The following is a 17,483-nucleotide window of genomic DNA, read 5'->3' as shown; positions in this document are numbered from 1 at the left end:
ATATTTTCACTTAGAGAGATGAACCAATCAGAGCAGACAAGAGACACATGATAGCTCAGGTTAATCACTAAATAATGCTGTTTGTTTTTCCGATCTGCACTGGAACGTAACTTCTAGGTTGATTATAAAACTTGGACAGCATTTGAAACATGAAAAAACTAAAACCCTCTATATCTCGCTAAAGCTGTAATAACTAAAGAATCTACCTAAAATAGAGCTCTCTAACCAACCAGACGTGCAACAACAATCAGTTATAAGATACAGCTTTCTATTTAATGTGCAAACTCTGTGCATGAACACCTCGATTCGACATCCGTGCCCATGTTGTGATCTTTGGGATTAGGGGTGTTTATGTGGTAGCTGATTAAGAGGATCTGTTATCTATTTCAGGACTTGTGCAGATGAAGGTGATCTTCTCTACCGCATTAGAGTATGGCTTTATTCCAGGTTAACTACAACAAGAACAACAAAAAAAATAACCTCCAGGGATTTAGAGTTGGATCTGATTTCTGTTGACCGGAACGGTCTTGGAGCTAATGTGCAGTGGGTGAAGTTAGACCTGATTCAGCAAATTATTTCCGAGAGTTAAAAGTCCAGGGGGTGGGATTAAACCTGATTCAGCCCCTCCTACCAAGGCAGACTTCAGTCAATCATCCAGGGGTTAAAGCTGTTAAAGATGTGATTTAACTCCTTCTAGTTTGAGAGATTTGGGTCAAAAATCTAGGGGGTAGGGTTTGACCTGATTCAGTTCCTCCTACCTAGGTAGGATTAAGAGGATTGAGAACATCCAGGAAAGAGTGTCAGACCGGACCTAGATCATATTGCCTGAGCAGACTGGAATAAATAGTGCAGGGGTGGAGTTAGATCTAATCAAGCTCCACCTACCTGGGTAGATGCATGTACATAAATTCAGGGGGTGGAGTCAGATCTGATCTAGCTCCTTCTACCCTAAATTTAAAGTACAAAGAGTGGAGCTAGACCTGATCTAATAAATTTTACCCAGGCAGAATCAAATAAAAAGCCCAGGGGGTGGAGCTAGACCTGATCCAGCTTATTTTACCTCGGCAGAATCATGGTAAAAGTACAGGGGTTGGAGCTAGACCTGATGCAGCAATTTTTACCTGGGCAGGAACGTGTCAAACGTCATGGGGGTGGAGCTAGACCTGATGTAGCAAATTTTACCTGGGCAGAATAACGTCAAAAGTCCAGGGGGCGGAGCTAGACCTGATCCAGATGCTTCATGCTGGATTATTGTGTGTGGTTTTGTGTTGTCCCTTGGGTTAGTTTTATAAGGAGGAGTTGGATCAGGTCCAGCTCCACACCCTGGACATTTGGTTCAGCAGAACGCGTTCTCTCCACTATGCAGTTACATTTCTTGGAATAAAAATGTGCATTGATGTATTTTATTAAAACGGAACAACTACAACTTCGGTTTAAAAATAAATGACTAAAAATAATTGTTCTGTCATGTGTTCTGTGTGTAAAAATACACAATATAAATACTAAATAAGGCCACTGTATCGTCATCACATTTGGATGGATGGGAAAATGATTTTGGAGCCGATTTCCTCAGCTGTTAGAGTAGTGACTGTGGGAAGAGTCGACTTTATCACTCTAAACATTCTTATTCCTACAGAACCTGAAATTCGTAAATCAACGTCATCCATTCAGTGAAATCTGTGACAGTCTTAAAGGCACCGCACGTCTCGCGGTCTTCCAAAGGCTGGTGAAGAGCCGCCAACTCCAACCATGGGACCAGGAGTGAGGGATGGGTAGCGTGCGTGTTGAAAGTGACCCACGCCAGTGTATTGTACCCTGCAGCGACAGTCCCACGTTCCTCTGTGCAAACACGCATGAACTCTGAAGCAGCTGGAGTTTCAGCCATGAGGTTTGTTTTTACGGGGCCGAGAGATGCTCCTGATCGCCCACGGGCAGTTTGACGAAGGCGATGGCAGCCAGCTCCTTACAGAACTCCTCCAGAACGATTACGCCCTTCAGCAGGGCGCCATGATCCACCCTGGATATGGAGGGGGTAAACATAAAAAAAAAAAAAATCAGAAATTTTGTTGTTTAAGGTTCTTACTAACAAAAAAAAAAAAAAAAAGAGGCGGGGCTTATCAATTGTTCAGCTCTATTCAACTAAATTTAGTTGAATAAGCTGTTATCAAATTATGAAATCAAGGTTCCTTCATGTATAGAGGCCCCGTCCTTATCTTCGGTGTGTCATCTGCCATAATTGATATTTTCAAACAAACTTTAGCTCTGTGTGAACAGTTTAAGAGTGCCACCTGTTGGATTACAGAGGAATGCCGATCTTCCACCACTGAATCAATGCCACCCATCCCTAGTACACAGTCTCCACAACCTTGATTCTTTTACGTAAAATTAATCATAATGACACTAAGTTAGGATTGTAGGAAAACAAAGCACGCGGACTTACACGGTCTCCTCCTCGAGGCCCATGAGCTGTTTCCTAACCGCCACGAGTCTCTGGGTGAAGTTCGAGATGTTCTGGATCCTCTGCATCAACTCGCCGATCACCTGGAGCAAGAAACTGAGAAGTGAGTAACGCCTGCCTACAGATAAGCAAGCAAGGTCTAGTTCTGTTACAGAACACAGAGCGCTAGTATTGAGCTGATAAGGCTAATCCAACCAAAGCTAAAACATACTGTCCCTACAGACTGATGTAGTTTGACGTGTAACTATGTAATCGAGTCTACTGTTCCACGTTTCTTTTTTATCCGTTACTCTTAGAACTTTTAGACAGCAGGAGCTGGACAAGCACAACATCATGATAGAGAGAGGGGAAGAGAAAATGCTCACTCGGACGAGTGTAGAGAAGAGCGAGCGAGTGCCAGGGCTCAGGTTGATGTAGGGGTCCAGCAGGTACTCGTGAAGATGAGGGTGAGGAAACACGGCCAGCCGAGACAGCACTGACGTCACCTGTAGGTTCAGCTCGTACGGCTGACACACACACACCACACGCACACACACACAGAATGAAACGATGAAAGTGTGTTGTGTGTAATATATATTCCATCTGTATACAGTAATAAAATCCCTACCTGCTCCAGTATGCGTGCCATCCTGTCCAGGAGCACTTTGAGGAAGTGTCCTTCATAGAAGTCTGCATCATCAGAGTGGACTTCCGTGGGTTTTGGGACGTTGGGCCAACCCCAGTCCGCAGACATGGTGGAACACTCTTTCAGCTGCGTAATGAGAGAAAGAGAGAGAGAGTGAGAGACTGAGATTATCTAACTTTCTGCTATGCCCTGTTTCAAAGTTCATTAACTCATATAAAGCTAACTAATATTTACTGAAGTAATTTTTAATAAACTGTTCAAATGTGCGACAATTAACACACTTGAAATCGTCCAGATTTAACCATAATTACCTGATGGATGATTTAAAAAAAAAAAGTGTAAATTTTACTTATTTTTTAAATGTAGGTACAGGTCAAATTTAACTAAAATAAAAGTGAACACACAATGAAATCAAAAACAAAAGTACATTGTTATAGTTCTCTTATACGACTTATGTGACACTTTTTTAAATTAATTTATTAAGGATGCAACAGATCACAAAACTCTCATTGTTTTTGAATCATGGATCGGATTGTAAAAAAAATAAATAAAATTGCCTTGCATCTATTACCTTTAGAAATTACACTATTTAAAGCAGATAACAGCCAACCAGAGACTTTGATGCAGGTAAAATCTAATGGCTGTTTCCTTTCTATTCTGAAACATCGAATCAGGGTTTACGTTGTTTGTGGCACTTGTTTGTCAGACTGCAAATTTGAGGGAGCAGTGTTGCCACAATTGGATGGTTTTCAGGTATTTATGCTACTTTATTATGATTTTTGAGCCTGGGTGGGAAATTAATTAGTTTTTTAGTAAAACTAAGTATGTGCATAGACAGTTGAGTCGCATCAAATAATCTAGTACCGATAATATTATCTGGGCGAGTTTTGAGCACTGTCCAGGTGGGATTTATCAGTGTGATCTGGCAACCTTGGCAATAACAGAGCAAGCTGCACAAGAGAGTTTTCTTCTCAGAAATGTGCTGACACTGGAGACTCCTTCCATCAGTGGTAAATAAGCATCTATACTAAAATTTTTACTGCAATAACAATAACCGATCCTCCATCCATGTTGTTTTGTAAGTTGTTGCTAAGGAAACAATAGTGTAGAACTAACGTTATAAATACATTATAAACCTAGATAAATATTGTTTCATACGGATGTGTATTTATTTAAATATGTCCTTTCATGGATGTACAGAATGTTAAACAGATAAGACTTGTTTGTGAAGCGAGAAACAATACACTACCCTAAAGAAGGTATATTTTATTTATTTAAATGTCTCTTTCTATTCTAGACAACTGAATTAGTAATCAGGAATGCTTTTTAAAAAACTCACCGCATTAATGTACTCACCGATTTTAAAGCATCGTGGACGTACGTGTCATATCCCGCTCCCTGCACATGCTGGGACGTTTTTGCCTCTTGGGGAACTAAACACAGGAAGCTGAGGGACAAAATGGGACATTAATGCTTTAACAAAACTCATTCGTATAAGACAGAGAGAGGAGAAAGTCATAAATAAGTCTACAACTCTACCTGTTGACAGTTTCAGCTATCTCGGTGTGTGTGCTGGATTTCCTCTCTTCCCTGGACAAGGAGAGCAAACGCTCCGGACCACTGAACTCATTATCTGTGAAGAAAGGATCTTCCTCCATTTCTCTGTTTGAAAAAACAAACAAAAACAATTTAAAGTGAGAGAAGATAAACGGTGCATGTCTAATGATTTGCCTGCTTAGTCTTTTCCCCTCGCTCACCCTGACTCTTCCAGGAAATCAGGATCAGCCCCAGGTCTCTCGTCACCGCCGCTGCCCCCTGACCCCGGCAACCTGTAGGAGCGGGTCTCCAGGTTTCGCAGCACCAGGTTGGTCAGGATGTGTCCGTCGGGCTTCTTCAGGAGCTCCTCGAACAGCCGTAATGTAGTGACGCTGATCTAGAGAGTCGAAATCATCAAGAGAGTTTTAGGATTTGACGGAGAACCGAAAAGAAAACGTAACGCATCAGTGATGAATCAATATCAGACACCTCGTCTGAGATGTGATCGCAGTGTTTGATGAGATGGTAGCGCAGCATGTGTGTGTGCGGGGGCGTGTCGCTCGGGTGCTCCCGGGGTGTGTCGGCACCCAGCAGGAAGTGCACCAGCTCGTGCAGCAGGACGGCGGACTGTGTGTGATGGACGCAGCGTGACAGGAGAGCTGTGTGGACCAGAATGCCAACCTCTGACCTGCGCAAGTAAACACACACAAAAACAATTTGCTTTAAATTATGACAGAAGATTAACACTTTCCTTCTTGGTGTCAGCTGTGGAAACTAACTGGCTGACTGATTCCCCAAAATCCACACAAATATCCACCATCCTGTATCTTCTTCATTTATGAGGTGCTAAAATCCAAATGGCTTCCTGTTCCAATGCACAAAGCAAGACATGGATGAGCGGGTTTGGTGTGGAAGAACTTGACTGGCCTGCACAACCCGATAGAACACATTTGGGATGAATTAAAGCGGAGAACCAGGCCTTCTCGTCCAACATCTGACCTCACAAATGCGCTTCTGTTCGAATGGTGAGAAATTCCCATAAACGCACTCCTAAACCTTGTAGAAAGCCTTTACAGAAAAGTTGAAGCTGTTATAGCTGCAAAGGGGGCGGGGCCAACATCATATGGATTTATGAATTGGATGTTACTAAGAATCAGAAGTTCATATGTATGTGAAAGCAGGCGATCCACTACTTTTGGCAATGTAGTGTACATTCACTACATAGGGTACAACATAATACAAGAGAAGCATGGCCTCCTGCCTTATTATTATTATTAATATTTTTTATTTATTTATTCATTTATAAGTTAAAGGTTATGTGCATTAAGTCAATACTAATACCAAAACATGTCGTTAAAAACGAGAGCAAGTTTACTGATTATATAATTGATAATCAATGTTAATGTGATAAAGTAAACCTCTTAAAATCTGTAGATATATTTATATAATTAAATAAAATGCTATTGTATGGTAGCCTGATCACCCAGAAAGAATATCCTACAAAAGAACAACAATAAATACTTGCAATGAAGACTTCAAATAACCAAACAATCAATACACTGTAATGTAACATTAAACTTAAGACTTTTCTCGCTACAAATATCACCACCCAGAAAAGATGAGTGACATGGGTGCTTAAACTTTCGCACAGGTTATTTGACTCACATCTGTAGCAGCTGAGGCTGAATGATTCCAATAAGCCACTGCTGGTGAAGAGCTTTGGCAAGTTTAACAGCAAGCACCTGAACACACAGACAGAGAGAAAGAGAGAGAGAGAGAGAGAGAGAGACGTATATAACACTGTAAATAATAAATCTATAATACTTGTGGTATATGATATGAGACAATGTTATGTTAACTGGTTTATTACCTCTGGTGCGTCTTTAATGAGTGTGTCGCAGTAGTCGAACCAGCAGAAGAACCTGTCCATGTGCTCCTGTGGGGGAAAAGACTGGGTCTCCTCTACAGTGACCGGGGACAACAGAGTCCTGCCGAATCACAGCGTGCTAATCAATATGTATATATAATACAGATAATAACATACTATATATTTGTAAGTATTTGACACAGGAAAATAACCAACGTTATGATGAAGTGCCGGCCTGTTTCCACTTCAAAGTTTCATTTTTATTCCTTTTATACTGCACTGATTTGCCAGACACACATCATGCTTTTTTCCGTTAATATTCTAGTTCTTGTAAGCATTATAGAAGCTATAAATTGTCATTCTGTCATCAGCCATCGTTTCCTTTTTTATTCCTCTCCGTCTCAGCACAAAGGTGTCAGAAAAGTTTTAGCTTTACCCTATGATGGTTACAAAGTGCTGACACTGGAGACTCCTTACATAGATAGAAAATAATCATTTATTATTTAGGGGGGGGATTGATTTAGTTACGTATCGCAATTCTTATCATGTGATCATATCGTGTCATATTGTGTGATCCATTTCACACTGACTACACATTACACAGTTTTCCTTTTTTTTTTTTACATTTATACATTTTAATTTGTGGCGGCAAAATGTTGCAGTTCCTCTGTAATCCTACAGATGGCACACTATAAACCTTTCACACATTTCCAGGTAGCACGGCTTCACGTATCGGGATGTTTATAAAATCGTGATATTGACAGAATCGCAACACCAATCGGATCAGCACTGAGGTATCGTGATGATATTGTATCGGCTGGTCTGTGGTGATTCCCATCTCTAATGCATGATATAAACTGTAATACAAGTTCCAGTTCAAGTTCTTACCATAGAAATGATGACATATTAGTAACTTCAAAGAGAATCAAACTTCAAAGGAAAGAGAAAAAAATAACCCAAGTATAACAAAGTAACTTGATTTGAAGACATGTTACTCTATAACTTACAATCTACCCGTGTTATTCCATATTCCTTAGGTATTCTATATCATTTAAATTAACTATGTACTAATTTTCTTTAGACTTTAAAAAAAAAAAAAGCAAAAATTTCTTTGGGGTTTTGTGACTTGCTAACACGCCCACACCCATTCCTACCTCCACTGTTTGATGGTGTAGCTGTGTATGTCCTCAGGGTGGAGTGTGGTAGGGATGGCGCCGTAGAGCTCGCACACTCTCTGAGCCAGGAGGTCACACAGTGGAGTCTGCTCTGCCAGAAGTTTGGCTGTGTCCTCCTGAGGAATGCTGGTGAGGAGCAGCATGCTCTCCATCGCCCGCAGGACGACCCTGTTTTTCTAACACGCGCGACACATAAAACACACCACTCTCAGCCTCAGTATTACAAACTGAGCAAAAATGTATTCCTGACTCTCACCTGGCATTTCCCAAGCTGCACAAGGATCTGGATCAAACCCGTATCGGGCTGGTTTGAGCTCTGTGCAGGAGGAGAAGCCGGATTCTCCGGACTGGATCCTCCACTGGCTCCTTCTGCACCTCCCTCTGACAGAGAGCTGCACCTCCGAGGACGGCCTTCTTCAATAGTCTGAGGAATACAGGATTTACGTTGAATCAGGCTTCTCAAATAAAAGAACCACTGGAGCCGAAAAGATCTGACTCTCACCCCTAGGATGTAGTTCAGGACGTACGGGTCTTTCTTCACACGAGAGCAAACGGAAAAGAGAAACATCGACTCCTCACGCTCTGTTTGCATGTCAGGGAGTCCACACAGACGAATCAGCTTCTGCAGAGCAGCACCAACATGTGAAGAAAAAAATAAAAGATCAGTTGTTTAAATCTGCTGTTATGATGATAATAAGCACAGCGCTGCTAATAAGCTGCAGTCTTAAATCAGATAACTTAAAGGTGTGAAGAGATATAATTTATGCCAATATGTGTCCCTTTGTGGCACAAATTTTCCACCAAAATACAGTTCCAGGTACTTGATCAAGACATCACAGGAGTGTATTTGTAGTCTGTCGTCATGAGATAGACTTACACAACTGTCACAGAGTTTTTGTTAAAGCTGCTTATTTAAATAAAAAATTTCTGATCTGGTTTCTGATATTTCTTTTTTTTTTCCAATTTTCTCCCCTAATTTAGTCGTAGCCAATTCCTCCCAGTCACTAGGGGGCTCCCACATTAAGGCTACCACTACCATTCAGTCGGGAGGGCGAAGACTATCCCGTTTTTTCTCCGAACTGCGTGACGCCAGCTGACCGCATCTTTTCAAACTGCTTGCTCACGCACCATTAGGGGCGTCAATCTCAGTGAAGGAGGCATGGCCTCTGTGAAAGTAAAGCCCTAGTGAAGGAGGCGTGGCCTCTGTGGATGTCAATCTCAGTGAAGAAGGTGTGGCTTCTGTGGATGTCAGTCCCAGTGAAGGAGGTGTGGCCTCTGTGGATGTCAATCTCAGTGAAGGAGGTGTGGCCTCTGTGGATGTCAATCTCAGTGAAGGAGGTGTGGCCTCTGTGGATGTCAATCTCAGTGAAGAAGGTGTGGCTTCTGTGGATGTCAGTCCCAGTGAAGGAGGTGTGGCCTCTGTGGATGTCAATCTCAGTGAAGGAGGTGTGGCCTCTGTGGATGTCAATCTCAGTGAAGAAGGTGTGGCTTCTGTGGATGTCAGTCCCAGTGAAGGAGGTGTGGCCTCTGTGGATGTCAATCTCAGTGAAGGAGGTGTGGCCTCTGTGGATGTCAGTCCCAGTGAAGGAGGTGTGGCCTCTGTGGATGTCAATCTCAGTGAAGGAGGTGTGGCCTCTGTGGATGTCAGTCCCAGTGAAGGAGGCCTCTTGTTCAGTCAGTCCCAGTAAAGGGGGTGTGGCTACTTGTTCAGTCAGTCCAAGTAAAGCAGGTGTGGCCTCTTGTTCCGTCAGTCTCAGTAAAGGGGGTGTGGCTACTTGTTTAGTCAGTCCAAGTAAAGCAAGTGTGGCCTCTTGTTCAGTCAGTCCAAGTGAAGGAGGTGTGGCCTCTTGTTCAGTCAGTCTCAGTAAAGGGGGTGTGGCTACTTGTTCAGTCAGTCCAAGTAAAGCAGATGTGGCCTCTTGTTCAGTCAGTCCAAGTGAAGGAGGTGTGGCCTCTGTGAATGTCAGTCCCAGTGAAAGAGACGTGCCTTATTGTTCAGTTAGTCCCAGTATGGAAGAGGTAGTCTCCCCGACAGTAAAGGAGGCGTGGTCTCTACGTACGTCAGTGACAGTGAATTAGGCATTTCAGAGTATATGCCAATGAGCTAATAAAAAACAACAGTTTGTACAGGCACATTGGAGATCCAACAAAAATGACTAAAAAGTTAATCTGCATTAAACATTTCCTGGCAGGTGGTTTAGCAACACATCTCCACATCTTCAACCTGGCCTTTATATATTTCAAAACTTGCCTCATTTATTTCCTATCAAATCATCTGGGGAAGAGAGCTACACACTCTCAGACCTTACAGTCAACTAATTACTACTGTAAACTCTCACAGAGCACTGTTAGTAGCTATTTAGCGCTAATCATGTCGGTACATGTCCATCTCTGACCTGTACAGGTCGATACACGTTAATCACATGCAGCATGGGCTTCTGGATCTGCGCCAGGAGTTTGGAGAAAAACAGCAGGACCTGCTGGCTCATTCCCGGAGGATACTGTGAGGGGAAAAAAAATAAAATAAAGCGAGACGTTCACTTTCTGTTCTCAAGAAAAGACCAGGCTTTTAAGCTCTGACATATGCATGCATATGGATATGTGTGTGTGTGTGTGTGGGTGTGTGCGCGTATAATACCTGTGCTTTTCCCAGCGTGCACAATGTCTCCAGCAGTTTGTGCTGAAGCAGGTACTCCATGCAGGGCCCCGTCTCCTCCACCTCCTGCTGTTGCTCCTCATACACCAGGATGTCCAGCATCTGCTTGAGCCTCCATGGGATGTCCGTCTGCTTCACCGGCTTCGCCTCATCTGTATAACACACACACACACGCAAACACACATAAAGAAAAAGACTAAGAGCTGTTATTTCTTTCAAAGGAAAGATCAAAGGTAAAGGTGTTTCATAATAGTAACAAATTACATTTAGAGAAGCTGTTAAGATTAAACAGGTGTCAGTGCGGATCAGGACAGGTTTGCTCAGGTTTTCTCTCTCTCTCTCAAACCTCACCTGTAGTTTCTATGTAGTAGTTTGTTATTCCTTTCCAATGGTCGACGAAAGACTCGAGCAGATTTACTGAAGGCTCTCTCTGAAACAAGACAAAACACACCGCAAATCAGACTTGTGAGAAACAACCTATACATGGTTAATCAGACCACTCTGATGCTCTTAATCAACAATCCATTAATGATTCTTGGTTCTGATTGGTCAGCATTCCATGCATCCCGATCTCGGTTTGCCTTTTCACCGTCCACTCTACACTGCAACGCTTACATGTGCATCGGTTTAATGGTCAAAAGCAACAACAGCAGCTGGCAGTGATGGGGCTCAAACTTTCGACCCTCTGATCAGCAACCCTGAGCCTTAAACAATTGATTCAACACTGCCTTGTGCATTACTACGTCTACTAGAACTACGACTAATAAATACTATTATTATAAATACTAACACTGCCACTACTACTGCTATCAGTACTACTGCTAATCCACTAATTCTGTGATTACTACTAATATTAAGTACTCCTACTTCTACTACCACTATTGTAGTACTATTGAAGCTTGTATGGAGCAGAAGGGGGGGGGGGGGGGGCGTGTCCAAATCAAGCCTTGTTTTGAGTCACGTGTGTCCAAATCAAGCCTTGCGTTTGCCAGAATCGCGTGAACGACTCGTTTGGCGCTTTACTAAAGGCACTATTCTGTTCAATTTCAAAGATTTAGAAATGTTGATTATGTGCATAAGCATTTCCTTGAACAGTGCAGCTGCATGCACATATTAATTGTTCTGTTTGTGATGTTATGATATAGGTGCTACACAGAATTTGTCCACTAGATGGCACTACAATGAGCCCTGGACTGAAGCTTCATGAAATAAACCTCTTGGTAAAACTTCTGGCTGGGAGAAGCCTGGACAATTAAATGAGGCTTCATCTGACCAACACTACTTACAACCACTAATTACTACTTTTATTACTACTTCTTCTTCTTCTAAACTTTTATTAATACTGCTACTACCATTACATCTATAACTACCACTCTAACTATTACTATTACTTCTACCAATATTCATCCTATTTATAGTCCTATTACTACTACCACATGCACCATTAATGACTAATATTACTATTACTTCTAGTAATAAACCCATAATTACTTTAACTATTGATAATGCTACTACTATCACATCCATCACCCTATTCCCACTTTTTATTACTTGTTTCATGGTGAACACTTCTACTACTCTACTGTCTCCTTTATAACTAGTTCTTGGGACGAGCTGAAGTTTGCAGACGTTCCAGATGTGACACGGATTGTACAGAACTATAAGCTAAAAAAAAAAAAAAACTAAAAGATTATGGCTCATTGACAGATGGCTGTGGTATAAGAGGAATAAAACCCCACTCATGTTGGAATACAACCATCTTGCAGTTGATTACATGTAATGATGCTGTAATTTACGCTGTTGATTGTTTTCCCGTAATAGCACAACGCTGAGTGTGTTATGATCAGTAAAGAGCTGAGGTATGTCAGAAATGTGTGGGATTTTTTTTTTGCCCTGCAGTGTTCAGACTTGTAGGATCTGATTAAAACATTCATGAATGTCCTGAACACATCCCCATGCTGATTAGCAACAGGTATATAGCTGTACACACACTCAAGACAAACCAAACACACTTGCATACATCGAGCTAATACACAAACCTGACATGTATTTACTGCATTTGAACATCTTACATAATGATGTAACTAGGTAACCAGCTAACATGCACCCTAGCTAGCATGCTAGCAATACAAAACACATCATCTACACAGTTTTGCTTTTTTCACATTTAAATTAACGTTACACAACATGACAACTGTCCATTTTCGCTATCTTGTCCATCGTTCATTTCACTTGTTAAACTTGTTAAGTAAACATTTCTCAGCAACACGGCTAATCTGCTAACATGCTAACATGCTAGCCTGGAACAAGTTACACAAGTTTACAACTTACTGTTTCCAGGGCCTGCTGGAAAAGACTCGTCAGTTTATTAAACATATCCATTTTTTTTAAAGACAAATGTCTCTAATCACGAAAAGATTGAGAAAGACACATTTTTTTTATTATTATTTAGATAAGCTGAGTTTAGCTAGTTGGTTTGTTTGGACACAGTTCCTTCACCACGTCAGTCAGCTTATCGGCTCATCCGTGGCCGCATGCCAAACGCCGCCATCACTGCTAGAGCTGTGCACTACAGAGGGCACGTGCGCACTGGGTTATACACTCCCCGTAGTGCACTTGGTGTTTAATATAGAGCTGTTTGGGATAAACTCTGCTTATCTGCCTTGGCGTCTGTAAAGGGGCGTCTTCTCTCTTCTGGCTCAGGTTACAGCACAGAAGAGTCTCAACTGAGTAAATAAATTGTGTAAATATTCAGAGTTTCTAAAGAAGGTGTCCAATAAATAAATAAATAACCAAATAAATAATAATAATAACAAACAAGTTATAATTTATATTAATGATAATGTATGCATCTTCAATTTTATTACAGAACATTGCTTTTAAAAATAGGTAAATAAAAAAATAAAGATATATAAATATATAGATAAATAAAAATAGGTAAAGATGCACAAAATAATAAATAAATAAATAAAAATTACCACAACAACTACAGTAGAGTACTACTACCATGACTATACTACCACTACTGTTATTATTAACTAACCTTAGTACCTGTTGTTGACGGTTAAAAGTTTGTAGAAATAGTAAAAAAAGTGTAAGCTAAAAATAATCTGATGAGCTTTAATGTAATCAGTGATATTATTATTTCAGATTGAAGCCCACGTACACGTCTGTCTGTCTGTCTTTCTGTACAGCAGAACTCTCTGTCTGACCTATTTATACAAATAAATCCCATTCTGTAAGGTTGAGTGTCTTACGGCTTGTTTACACTAAGCTGTACGTTCTGTAATCGGAGAGTGAATCACAGATTCACAGAAATCGAAAAAGTAGATCGGGTAAAGACGATAAAACGTTAAAAGTCTTGTAAAACTTGTACCACTTCAGCGCTGTTATTTCAGCTGTGAAAATATGGACTAATTCTATTCTATTATATCTATTAGTGCAGGTGTTTGTTTACATTGAGCAAGTGGCTTATTAGTAGCTTATTTTAAAGACGATTATTAAATCCGCGACGTAACATAACATCCATGACATCGCTTTTACTCAACATTTTTATTTTATTTTTCATGCAGGTTAAACTGCAACAGTTTTATTCAATTCTGTAAAGCCAGTTTTGAGTGATTATGTGACAAAATCTGTCTGGACAGACATAAAGACAGACATGCTAACTAGTTTCGCATCCTCTAATGTACAGGATGAGATGTAAAGATACTATTGAAAGAGCGAGTTCTGACCAAATCAAGCACTTTTTGAGTCAAATAGTCAATGAATGGGATGCACTAATTAACTAGTAACAGCCAAAATGCTCCACTGGTAAACTAGTAAAGACCAAAATGTTTAATAGTGGCATTAGTTAAAGCCAATCGCCAATATTGCAGATCGCAGACACTACAATTAATAAAAAGAAGAAAAAGAACTTTAATCCTATTTTTAAGAATCTGTTCCAGGTAATACATTCAAAATGTAATTTAAAGTTAAGATACTTAACATTTATTTAAATGGAAGAATGTTTTCTCTGAAGCAGTGTCTTAGTGTCTTATTCTTATTGTTTTATCTATTATCCAATAATTTTGTTCATTTAAACTAATCAAAGTGAAATATTCCCCAGTCCTGTGTTCCACTACAGTACATCCACCAAACACCATCATGAGTGTGTGTGGAATTTGCATTTTTGTAGATGCACAATGTGTCAAATAAAAATATCTCTAATCAGTGAGTCGAAATGTTTCCATCTGTGGCTCATTAATAAGATCACGTTCACACTTCTTTTACAGCTTCTCTTGTGGACGCTTCCACATGGAGGAATGACGATGACGAGGAAAGATGTCTAAAAATGGGTTTAAAGATTCAGTGTAAAATTTGAAGACGGGTTGATAATAACTTTTGCAACTGTGGCCTCGAGGGCTCCTGTAAAAACTAATAGGATGATGGATTTTGCTAGACACGGGATGTTTTCTCCCATATAAAAAAGGTTGCCTTTGCCGGGAGGTTAATACTTGGTTTTTATCAGGGCAATGAGCAACATTTACAGGACACAAATTAAAGTGTTTTCACTTACATAATAAAAAAATAAATAAATGATCGTATCTTAAACCAACCGCATGAGCATAGCATGAGTAAAGCCATAACCCTCTATTGCTCAGATGTAAAAAACAAACAAACAACAACTATACGGTGCTCTAATGTTAATGTAAGGGTGCCAATAATTTTGAAACCAGCATTTTACAATAAAGTTGTAAATATACAGTGTCCCTATACTGTATTTAATGTATTTTGTGCTATTTTATAAAGAATAAATTCCGGTTTGCATTTTATTTCAGTGAAAGGTGCCAATAATTATGCACCAGGCTGTAGGGGTTTTTATATATATACAGCAAGTCATCTGTTTGTTTTGTACAACTTATAATGCAACGATAATGTGTAGAGTCAGCTAATGGAGCAGCTAATAGAGCTCATTTTGCTTTACAGAGGAGATAGCCTGAAGCAAACATTTCATCTCAGACATCTTTGCTTACGAGAGCGCGCATCAAACGCCAATGCTTTTAGACTGTAATGCATTTGAAAAAAAAAACGCTTTTGGAATCGTCATAACTCAATGGAGTTTGATTTAAATGGTGAGAAAAATCCCATTTCTTCACACGCTCTTTACCAGAAAAGGGTGTCTTGTAATTTCTTTTGGGCATTGATATTTAAATACAGTACTTTGGGTTGGCTCATCTTACCACGTTTCCGCCATAAATAGAACAGATCGATGTACTTTACCTCAAGGTCACGTGAGCTACAACTTTCTTTTTTTTTTTTTGGTTTAATGGTGCAACTCTAGTAAGGAGTAGTGAAAAAAATCACAAATAAGATCATACTTCATTATTAAATGACACTTCCGTGAGCAAAATGGCTTATGAGGTTTAAGTAACATAACAAGTCCATAGTGTCCGCCAAAAGAAATGGTCATATGCTTAATAAAATAATCCCAAACCATGTAAAATTATGACAGTGTGATTGATGTCTGGATTCTGATTCGTCCAAAGTTCTTGATTTATTTCTAAACTTCAAAAAGGAGTTAAAATAAACATAAAGAGACTTTATCGTCATGGAGGTGATACAACGAAATCTGTTTCTATAGTCATTGAAATATAAGTGTTAACAGGACGTGGATAAATAAAGTAAAACAGTTCGTTCTTTAATGGGTAAAATATTGCAACCGTTGACAAGAACACTTGAAAACCAGCTGTGCGTTTGCAGCAGTTGCCAAAGATAGGGAGTGGAGTTCAGACTCACAGCCTGCCTGCTTCACCTCAGAAACGCCGGCCTCCCAGGCACTCCTTTACAAGAGGAAACGGCCTGGAGCGAGGTCAGGAGTGTACAGGGGGATGTGGTAATAACTCCCAGCCGAGGTCCTGTAATGCGCAAGTGGTATTGGTGAATGATTGTGTGTTCATTCTAAAAATATATGATAAAATAATAAACATTAGAGTCTAAGAATAAGAATAATAAGAAGAAACTAACAGTATTATTGTTGCATTTAATTTATTTAACAATCCATTCATAAGATACTATTTTCAATGACTCGCCCATTTAAGGTTATATAAATCGTATATTTTTTTAAAGCCTTCTATTTTACGTTGTGTACAGTGTAGTGTGCCTTAGGCATGTGTTTAACAGGAATTAGCATCACCTGAATTCACTGAAGATCATGTGCTAAAGAACGATTGATGATGTCACCTTTAAAGTACAAGCCGGTTACATCAATTATAGACTGAAATCCTATACAATTCATGTAAAAATAAAATTATTTTAACCTACTGAGACATGGGTGTCCATAAATGCGGACATGAGATTTTCTCCCAAGTCCACTGTCTTTATATTCTTGAATGATCCTCATATGAGATTGTTAAATAGTGTATCGTATAATGCATTTGCCAAATCTTCTTCTTGTTTGACGGTATTGATAAACTTATCAGGCGCTAATAAAGAGAAACAGCAAGGAGAACATGCAATGTCTATAAGAGGAGAGTCAAGGTCTCAGGAGGTTAATTAAATCTCTATAATGTCCTTAACGTCCTCGGGCCATTACCTGGTCTGTACTGCTTTAACTTAACCATGTTATGCATTTAAGAGCAAAATCCAAACCGAGGTGAGATACCACACTATATCAAGGGTTAAACCGACTTCACATTAATGACTGAACTGCAGAGTCAACCACAAAAACACGCAGCAGAGGCCAGTTCACCCGAAGGCCTTTTTGAAATGAGTGGAATGAGGAAAGCATGATGAGCATGAACGTGACAGCGACTGACAGGTCGAAAAAAATAAGTCATGTATCATAAGGGCAGAATTTCCACTTAAGGAAAATATACACGTTAAACAAAGTATAAGCAAATACAGTATCGTTAGGTTTATGGTTCACTTATTAAACAAAATTATTCACAACTTAATGCACAACTTAATTGCACAGTGTTGTATATAAGGATGTATTCTTTTGTTGTTGTTTTTTTGACTGGGGCATGAAACATAAAAAAATAATAATTTGAGTAATTTGGAGATATTGTTGGCTGCTAAAAATAGATAGAGAATGGTTTTCCGCAGTGGGTTATGTAGGGCAAAGCTTTGTATGAACCCTGGGATAATAGCTGAGCACCAGCATGAGCTCTGTAGACACAAAAGAA

At 40.0% G+C, this 17,483-nt stretch overlaps 1 protein-coding gene across 3 annotated transcripts; it reads right to left on the bottom strand.

Annotated features, from left to right (window-relative positions):
• Window positions 1-346: 346 nt before the first annotated feature.
• On the bottom strand, window positions 347-12,821 carry fhip2b (FHF complex subunit HOOK interacting protein 2B). Of its 3 annotated transcripts, none has more exons than XR_008361120.1 (18): window positions 12,649-12,821; window positions 10,669-10,747; window positions 10,300-10,469; window positions 10,058-10,162; window positions 8,164-8,283; window positions 7,918-8,085; window positions 7,641-7,837; window positions 6,490-6,607; window positions 6,285-6,361; window positions 5,109-5,307; window positions 4,841-5,016; window positions 4,623-4,745; window positions 4,440-4,530; window positions 3,066-3,209; window positions 2,824-2,964; window positions 2,441-2,541; window positions 981-2,017; window positions 347-928 (listed from the first exon to the last, which is right to left on the bottom strand). XR_008361120.1 is itself a non-coding variant. In XM_053503951.1 (17 exons), the coding sequence occupies exons 1-17, from the start codon at window positions 12,697-12,699 to the stop codon at window positions 1,897-1,899; spliced, it is 2,181 nt and encodes a 726-aa protein (XP_053359926.1). In that variant the 5' UTR covers window positions 12,700-12,821; the 3' UTR covers window positions 347-1,896. The 3 variants fall into 3 exon arrangements, 1 of the variants encoding a protein (XP_053359926.1); XR_008361119.1 differs by having other exon boundaries at window positions 347-1,121; window positions 1,183-2,017; XM_053503951.1 differs by having other exon boundaries at window positions 347-2,017.
• Window positions 12,822-17,483: the final 4,662 nt, after the last annotated feature.

The sequence above is a fragment of the Clarias gariepinus genome, chromosome 9 (assembly GCF_024256425.1).
Source record: "Clarias gariepinus isolate MV-2021 ecotype Netherlands chromosome 9, CGAR_prim_01v2, whole genome shotgun sequence".
In the NCBI taxonomy this organism is placed as follows: Eukaryota; Metazoa; Chordata; class Actinopteri; order Siluriformes; family Clariidae; genus Clarias; species Clarias gariepinus.
The sequence above is the reverse complement of the archived record's forward strand: the minus strand, read 5'-3'. Positions and strand labels throughout refer to the sequence as shown.

Excerpts from the sequence above, each read along its gene's own strand:
- fhip2b (XM_053503951.1), bottom strand. The coding sequence starts at position 12,699 with ATGGATATGTTTAATAAACTGACGAGTCTTTTCCAGCAGGCCCTGGAA. Across the intron at positions 4,746-4,840 it reads GATTTCCTGGAAGAGTCAGG|AGAAATGGAGGAAGATCCTT; the intron begins GTGAGCGAGGGG and ends TTTTTCAAACAG. Across the intron at positions 2,965-3,065 it reads TGGCACGCATACTGGAGCAG|CCGTACGAGCTGAACCTACA; the intron begins GTAGGGATTTTA and ends TGTGTGTGTCAG.